At 37.5% G+C, this 9615-nt stretch overlaps 1 protein-coding gene across 1 annotated transcript in view; it reads left to right on the forward strand.

Annotated features, from left to right (window-relative positions):
* Positions 1 to 5482: 5482 nt before the first annotated feature.
* Positions 5483 to 9615, forward strand: part of LOC106473084 (acetylcholinesterase-like) — a 42010-nt gene continuing 37877 nt past the window's right edge. The window contains exon 1 of the mRNA XM_022401581.1: positions 5483 to 6966. Within this exon, the coding sequence (XP_022257289.1) occupies positions 5777 to 6966 (1190 nt within the window). The 5' untranslated portion in view covers positions 5483 to 5776. The remainder of the gene's footprint in view (positions 6967 to 9615) is intronic.

Raw genomic sequence — 9615 nt, forward strand, 5'->3', positions numbered from 1 at the left:
TGCACATTGCCTTAGTGTTTACTTTTTTCTTTCTTCGTCGCCTTGCTGTAGATTTTGTCCTTTAGTGTTTTTATTGACTCCATATTTTTTTTACATTATGTCTCCAGTAACTTATTTTCTTGTTGATATAAGAAAATAAAATAAATTTGAAACTTAGGCATCACAGTTTGCCCCCAGTTGGCTCAGCGGTAAGTCTGAAGGCTTATACCGCTAAAAAACGGATTTCGATACCTGTAGTGGGCACAGCAAGGATAGCCCATTGTATAGCTTTGTGTTAACAACAATCAAATAAAATGTCATAATTTACCAGTGATAACTTTCTTGACCACTGGCCACTTAATTGCCAATTAATTACTCGTTTCATCACTACAATTGGTCACGTTTAATGGTTTTGTTTATAACGAGTTTTCTCTCTCGAATTGGCTTATGAGGAAGTCATGATGGTTACGTCATGCACCTCAAAATATCCCTACTTTTGAACTGAAAGACTAGAGGAAAGGCAACTAGTCAACAGCTCTAACCGCCAACTCTTGGGCTGTTCTAATGGAATTGATTGTCATTCTTATAACGCGCCCACGATCCCAAAGTGAAAAGCGCGATTTTTTCAGCAACGAGACGCTAACCATAGACCCTCAGATCCACAGCCCTGTACTATAACCATTCCTTTCTCAGTGTCTTATGTATATAGATAAGATCTACACATGTGTGTAACCATTATGGAGGCTGGAAAAAGCAACTTAGAAATATAACTTTTATTTATTGCATTTTATATATTCTTTTTATTAAGTTTGTTTGTTTTTAATTATGCACAAAGCTACACAAGGGCTATCTGTGCTCTGCCCACCACGGGTATCGAAACTCGGTTTCTAGCGTTGTAAGTCCGCAGACATACCGCTGTGCAACTGGGGGGGTCTTTTTATTAAGAATAATTACCTTCTCACAAGTGGCTGCAGGTGGTGAACAGTCGTTTTAGCTGTTTAAACGTTGTGGGCTCGAGTACTGCTTCTTGGATACCTTTTTTACCAGGATAAAGTTTACCATTTCCCTGTGGCAACCTGCACCCGAAAGTAGTTATTTATGTTTTAAAGCTAACTGGTCTGTAATATATCGATTGTTCTTATATGACGGTTAATGACTCACAAAATGAGTGAGGCATATATAATACATATTAAACTTAAGGCAATATCAGATTCACTGGAATTGGTTTAGTTGTATACTTCAAAGTGCCTTGAGTTTTCTATTGTCAAATAAGCCATTCCAAGACACTTGCTGAGATAGTCATTCGCAGATGTAGCTAATTTTAGGATAGATTTCTGTTTTATTGGAAGTAATTTTATTTTTCAGAACTTAGTATTCCCTATTGTTTCTAAAATAAATTAAGGTTCCATCTCGAGCTAGGATGGATGTCCATGGCAGCTCCTAACCAAGTGTAGTAAAATCTTGTCCCTCGTGCCATAAAGAAAGCGTTGTGAGGAAATGTAATTTAAGGTGTTTTAGACTTAACGTTCTACTTGAAGAAGGGTTTAGTTCAGCAACCTTTAAGACGAAGATATGTATATATATCTCATGAAAAAATATAGCATGAATATTTGATGCATAAATGGAACATGGCAATTTTCTATATTATCCACCATTCATCTCTCTAACAAAGATGTACAAGGTAAAAGTGCACTCTGTATCGGGTTTTGTTCAAGAATTGAAACTTTGAAGTAAGAGCTTGCAAAGAAATAGTTATTCAAAAAAAAATTGTGCAACAAAGTTCAAGCGCTTTACGTTCTTTATACAGAAACACGTTAACTCTTTAATTTTATTTCGTAAAGCAAATCTTGTTCCTTGTTGAAAATAAGTAGTTAAATAATTAGCAAGACGACTTCAAAGGTATGTTGCGACATAGTAGTTAGTTCGAAAAACTGAACATTAATTAGCCTTAACATTCTTTGTTACACTTTTAACAGTGTTAATGTTATCATAAATCACTGATTTTTTTAGCATTTCAAAAATTATCGCTAAATAATAAAGCTATATAGGGCTAGCTACTGAACAAAGCTACGTAGAGCTGGCTACTGAACAAAGCTAAGTAGGGTTGGCTACTGAACAAAGCTGTGTAGGGCTGGCTACTGAACAAAGCTAAGTAGGGTTGGCTACTGAACAAAGCTGTGTAGGGATGGCTACTGAACAAAGATAAGTAGGGTTGGCTACTGAACAAAGCTACGTAGGGCTGGCTACTAAACAAAGCTGTGTAGGGCTGGCTACTGAACAAAGCTACCGTAAGACTGGCTACTGAACAAAGCTACGTAGAGCTAGTTACTGAACAAAGCTGTGTAGGGTTGGCTACTGAACAAAGCTAAGTAGGGTTGGCTACTGAACAAAGCTACGTAAGGCTGGCTACTGAACAAAGCTACGTAGAGCTAGCTACTGAACAAAGCTACGTAGGGTTGGCTACTGAACAAAGCTAAGTAGGGTTGGCTACTGAACAAAGCTGTGTAGGGATGGCTACTGAACAAAGCTACATATGGCTGGCTACTGAACAAAGCTACGTAGGGCTGGCTACTGAACAAAGCTAAGTAAGGTTGGCTACTGAACAAAGCTACGTAAGACTGGCTACTGAACAAAGCTATGTAGGGCTGGCTACTGAACAAAGCTACGTAGAGCTAGTTACTGAACAAAGATGTGTAGGGTTGGCTACTGAACAAAGCTATGTAGGGTTGGCTACTGAACAAAGCTGTGTAGGGCTGGCTACTGAACAAAGCTACGTAGAGCTAGTTACTGAACAAAGATGTGTAGGGTTGGCTACTGAACAAAGCTAAGTAGGGTTGGCTACTGAACAAAGCTGTGTAGGGCTGGCTACTGAACAAAGCTACGTAGAGCTAGCTACTAAACAAAGTTGTGTAGGGTTGGCTACTGAACAAAGCTACGTAGAGTTGGCTACTGAACAAAGCTAAGTAAGGTTGGCTACTGAACAAAGCTACGTAGAGCTAGTTACTGAACAAAGCTGTGTAGGGTTGGCTACTGAACAAAGCTACGTAGAGCTAGTTACTGAACAAAGCTGTGTAGGGTTGGCTACTGAACAAAGCTAAGTAGGGTTGGCTACTGAACAAAGCTGTTTAGGGATGGCTACTGAACAAAGCTGTGTAGGGCTGGCTAGTGAACAAAGCTACGTAGAGTTGGCTACTGAACAAAGCTAAGTAAGGTTGGCTACTGAACAAAGCTACGTAGAGCTAGTTACTGAACAAAGCTGTGTAGGGTTGGCTACTGAACAAAGCTACGTAAGGTTGGCTACTGAACAAAGCTACGTAAGGCTGGCTACTGAACAAAGCTACGTAGAGCTAGCTACTAAACAAAGTTGTGTAGGGCTGGCTACTGAACAAGATAGAGAAAATAAAATCTCTACATTACTGGCTTCCTCACTTTGTCAATCGAAAGCTTGGTGTTTGAATAAAATCTCAACTTTCATCATTATAGCTTTCCTTTAGTTAACTTTAGAATACTACTTTTGTGACTATTTTGCAACAGAGTAACATTTTATGACTGTAAATGTTGGTGCTATTTGTGAGGAAGCCAGTCACGTAGGGATTATATTCTCCATGTATGTAAAGTTGAGGCGGTGTAGTCTGTTATGTGATCATTAGCCAGAACAAGTGATATATCCACTTCCATCCCTATCTTGTTTGGTTCTTTTGTTTTTTAAGTTTAGTAGCGAGCATAGATTTTATATTTAGCGATATTTGTTTTACTAATACTTGTTTGTTTGTTCTTTTAAAAAATGGCGTACGTGGGTTACTAGGTTACAGAGTATATTCTGAAGCTTTATAAATTTTACATAGAATAATAATAAAATAAACAGTCATAGATCGCGAAGACTGTTTTGCTCTATGAACTAGTGATAAAATTATAGTTACTGCTAGAACTCGATAGGCGCTAGGCCTGTTGATGAAATACAACGATAAACGAAGATAAAAAATCTCGGTTTTGGCTATTCGCTGGTTTTCAATTTTGGGACGCTCTGGATAGCTGAAAAATGTTAAAATGCTAATACTGTATTTTGTATATTCCAAAGTAAATTTTCAATTGTAGATAACTGTATAACTGTAATTATTTCAGTTTTTAGAATTTTGGAAGATATTTGTAAATAATTATATAAATAATTTCCACCTAATGTTATATCAGAGTGAAATCTGCTAAAAATCGGGGCTCGATAACCGTGGTGGGCATAGCACAGATAGCCCGAGTTGTAGTTTGCACTTAAAACCCACCAAGCCAACAAATAAGTGTTTTATGTTTAACTAATTGCCAGCCTATCCTCTTTTAAATACATACGGTACAAATCTAACTTAAAATTCAGTTAACTTATATACGGATACAGTTCATAAAAACCATTTAAGATCAAATGGAGAGGCAAATCACAATAAAAAAGCTGGACGAATCAAACGTTTTTCCACGTTTCCCCTTCTTCCGAATTAATTTTATGAGGGAAATTCTAAATCCTAAAGGTTTAGCGCGTCGGGCTGTAGATTGAAAAGTCCAGGGTTCGAGACGTAATACCTCCGAACAGGCTTCATGCCTTCAGTTGTAGGTGTGTTATTAAAGTACAGTCAATTCCGTTATTTAGTTCAACGAGCCCTTATGGAGACGAATGCTGCTAGCTCCCTCTGGTCATTTGTTAAAACTTAGGGTCAGCTCTATCTGATACCTATGGGTTTCAGATCTGGTAGTTTAAGTGCAGTTCTACTCCTTAAAGCATTTTGCTACCAGTTTCTAATACAGAGTTACACAGGTGTGATAACACCAGTTAAGTTTATCACAGAAGAAAGTTCCCAGGAAGAGCCAATAGTAGACATTATTTTTAATAGTTATATGTTTTGTATCAATTTAGTCACTCTGTTTATAAAATGTGGCTCGTTATCCAAGAACTGCTGTACATTTCAATGTGCGCCTGATTGCGTACGAAAATACGATAAGGATGTTCGGATATCTTATTTGTTTGTTTATTGTCTCTTCAAAAACTTGACTCACACTTTATGCCACTTCATGTAGGCATGCATAAAGTTATGAAATGAAGCTACATTATAATGATGATTCACATACAAACTGAACCTGAACTGTTGTACTTTTTGTACTTAAAGATGACTTGCTCTCGCATAATTCCAAGGTAAAACGTATACTTTTTATTGCAGCCAGATAAGGTCATATGTTCTAATATTTTATTGTTAAAAACAACTTAATTATGGTTTTGTGGACTTAATACATTTATATAAAAATATATAAACTAATATACATATACAGTTGTTTTTAACATATATTTATCGGTGCTGTTTAACAAAGATATACACGTATTTGAGCATCTTAAAATAACTATGTGTATTTTCTACTATTTCAGGAGTTAAAAATCATCCGTTGCGTCCAGAACGAGACACCGTAACATTTAAACGGCTTCTCTAGAGGATTTTAAAGAATGAATCGGGGATTGACGCTTGTATTAGCCACTTGTAGCGCCCTCTGTTTAGGAAATAGCTTTCCTCTGCCTGATTACACAAACAATCCTCTCGTCGTTCGGACTACCAAAGGCTTGGTGCGGGGAGTAACATCTCGATCAGCTACTGGAAAATTAGTAGACGTTTACTGGGGAATTCCCTACGCTAAGCCTCCTATAGGAGAATATAGGTTTCGTCACCCAAAACCTATAGATCCTTGGAGTGGAATCTTTAACGCTACAGAAAAGCCCAACTCCTGTTTTCAAATCAGTGATACATTCTTCGGAAACTTTTCTGGTTCCACAATGTGGAATCCTAATACTTTATTAAGTGAGGATTGCTTGAAACTGAACATTTGGATTCCTCGGCCCCGACCGAAAAATGCTGCAGTTTTGGTGTGGATTTTCGGTGGCGGTTTCTATAGTGGAACTACAACATTGGATGTGTATGATGCTAAAATTTTCGCTTCCGAGGAAAATGTTATAATTGTTTCGATGAATTATCGAGTAGCATCACTTGGGTTTTTGTACTTCAGCCATCCTGACTCTCCAGGTAACGCAGGTTTGTATGACCAATTAATGGCCTTAGAATGGGTGCGAGACAACATTGGCTTGTTTGGTGGTAATCCTCACAACATAACTTTATTTGGTGAGAGTGCAGGCGCCGTTAGCATTGGTCTTCATCTCATGTCACCTCTTAGCAGACATCTATTCAGTCAAGCAATCATGCAAAGTGGATCCGCAACATCTCCCTGGGGTATTCTTGATCATAAAGAATTGATCACACGTGGTTTGCAGCTTGCCGAAGCAGTAAAATGTCCTCATGATCCAAGTTATTTAGAAGCAGTTATAAAATGTCTTCAAAAGACTGACCCAATGATTTTAATTGAAAATGAATCTGGAAGTTTTGGCATCGTAGATTTTCCTTTTGTACCGGTTGTAGATGGTACTTTCATTGATGAACACCCTTCCAAATCTCTCGAAACAAAGAACTTTAAGAAAACTAACATTCTTATGGGAAGCAACACGGAAGAGGGAACTTTTTGGATCGTCTACTACTTAACGGAGCTTTTCAAAAAGCAGGAAAATGTGTATTTGACGCGAGCAGACTTCATAAATTCAGTTAAAGAACTAAATCCGTATATTGGCGATGTTGGCCAAGAAGCCATAATCTTCCAATACACGGATTGGCTGGATCCAGACGATCCTATCAAGAATAGAGATGGAATTGATAAGATAGTTGGTGATTACCATTTTACTTGCAGTGTAAATGAATTTGCCTATCGATACGCCGAAACTGGAAATGAAGTATACATGTACTATTTTACTCACCGATCTTCCGTCAGCCACTGGCCAGAATGGATGGGCGTTATGCACGGGGACGAAATTTCTTTTGTATTCGGAGAACCCTTAAACCCAACAAAGAATTACAATGAGCAAGAAAAAGTCTTAGCCAAAAGAATTATGAGGTATTGGGCCAACTTTGCTAAAACCGGGTAAGCAATATATATATATATTAGTGTATAGCCCGTCAAAAATGACGAGTGTTAAGAAAACTCTGTAAAAATTGCTATAACTTAACTAACGAAAACTATAGGAAGAAGGAATTGTACACTGTAATTCTGAATGTAATAATAACAAGTCAGTTTTAGTGAAGAGACATGGATGGATTTCGTTATTTAACTAAAACGAATGGAAGATGATATGAATTGATAAAAACGTAAGTGTCTTTATTTAATAAAGTTTCCATTGTTAATATTTCTTTAACTGCGTAATTTAAATACTATGCGTTCACACTTATAAATATGTAACTAAATATTATCTGACTCTAACGTTAGTAATGGTAGGTCTATTTGTAGTCTAATTTAAGCATTAGGTTTAATACATAAACATAACATAAGGCTTAGCTGAAAAACTATGGTAAATTAGATTTTGCTTTTGGTCAATTGGAAATAATGTTGTATTGTGGCATTATGGCAACGCTGTACAACCTCCACTGGGGATATTTTGTGTCTAAGGGTCATACCTTTTGTACCATGGCAACGCATTGCATCAAGTGCTATGTCTAGCAGGATTTGAGATAAATAACATTCACAATTCATCTGCTTTGACTAGCAGCCCCTTGTGTAGTCCAGAGTGGTGCAAAAAAATATTGCATCACCCAATTCTTTCACACTTTTCTTGGTTCCTGTAATTTTTTTGCGAAACTGTGAATTGCGGAAGTGTCAGAGCTAGTGTTAAACAGTTTTGAACATTGTTTGATGAAAGCTGACTCATAATTCAGCCATTCAAACACATATATGTAGCTTTATTAACAAACCAACCGTGATATGTGTTAAATCAGATGATAAATGAATACTTGGTAAATAGGAAAATGTTTTCTGAGTAAAATCATAGATTTAAAGATAACATACTATTGTAATTGATAAAAGGGGGTCAGAGAGTCTGTTTCTTGTTTTCATATTCAGTTGTGCCCTTTCTGGTCTTGATAACTAGTGCACGAGGGACTGAATGTAGGCAGAAGTGAGTTAATGATGCCACATGCAGATTAAAGTTTCCTGCAATTACAAGCTTCTTTTCTATTTCTTCTCTTCACTTTGTTACCCATTACCTTCCAGCAGTTTTCGATAGGTTTGAGACCTCGGCTGTTGCCTGACCAACATAGTATCTTTATCCTCACTCTTTGAAAGATAGTCCTTACCCTGAAGCAAGGAAATAAAACCTAAGATGTATTTTCAGCACACGTAGAGTGGAATTTCCTCTTTATGTCACGTCTACTTCATTAAATGCATGAATATTACCAACCTTTTTACCCCTGTAGCATGGAATGCTAGTCAGTTCCACCGAAGTGATCACCACTTGTTATTAACTCGGACTAGAGAACCTCGATGGACCTGTCGGCATTGACAGTGCCTTTCACAAAGTACAGACATCCTGACCAGAGATGAATCCCTATATTAGCTGCTTCACAGTTGCATTCAAACACACTAAATGAAACTCTTCACCACATCAACATCTTACAAAGTGCTTACCATCAGGCCCGTTCAGAATAATTGTGATTCGTCTGAGAAGGTCATTTTGCTCCACAGTACTTCAGTCCAGTCAGCATGCTCTTTGGGCCAGCTGAGACCAGACAGTGTCATGCTCTGCTGAGATCTTTTGACAACACTCTGCAGGCTCATGCATTTCAGAACACGATCGCTAGCTGCTGTGAAAGCTTTCTTCCTATCTTTCCCTTCCGCCACTTCATGTAATCAGTGTTTCCATATCTTTGTACCCAATTTAATTCTTCTAGCAATCTGCCTTGCTGAAAGTCTCTATTTACTCAAAGAAATAATGACTGCTTTTTTCCATATAGTTAACGTACAACCCTTCGCCATGGTAGCATCACACAGACACGTTGTAGCAGATATACTTTTAAACTGACTCTTGATAAGTACCTCTATTTATAGCCAAAAAAATGGCCGATGCTGCTCCCAGACAACCTATAAACCTGCTGATGTAATAGCTAGACAGTACTGCATCATTCATGAAACACATTTGTACCTACATGCATTAAGGCCTCAAAACGGACGATGATTCCCAAGAAACGTATAAAAAATTGGGTGATGCAATATTTTTTCAACACTGTATTTAAATTATCCTGAGATGTCTTGGAAAGTCGAGTGAGAGACAGGATCCACAATTTTTTTAAGGCGCTTGGAGCTGCTCTGCAAAGGTATTTGTGGATCTCTCCCGTTACCATCATATTATACTCGCACTTCGCTTTCCCCTGTTATACCCATCAACTCTGTTTAGGTTGTACTTATTTCTATCAGGAATTGACCCATACCCATATTAACATAACAAATTACTGTTTATTATTGATAATCGATAACATAGATTTAAAAATAGATTTTTGTTTTTTACTGGCAGCATATTACTTTTCCCGTCTCCTCTCTCAATTTATTCATTCTCTCTCACACATCTTCTAGTCTTCTCTCCTCTTTCTTTCTTTATGTTGAACCTCTGTCTTTTATATTCCTTTCTCAAATCCACACTGAACCGTATCTTTCTTTCTGACCTTTCACCTGTCTCGTGTATATGGAATTATAACTTTTCTTAACTATTGAGGGTATTAAAGACTCCATTGTTTGTTTGTTTTG

The sequence above is a fragment of the Limulus polyphemus genome, unplaced genomic scaffold (assembly GCF_000517525.1).
Source record: "Limulus polyphemus unplaced genomic scaffold, Limulus_polyphemus-2.1.2 Scaffold5868, whole genome shotgun sequence".
Taxonomy (NCBI): Eukaryota; Metazoa; Arthropoda; class Merostomata; order Xiphosura; family Limulidae; genus Limulus; species Limulus polyphemus.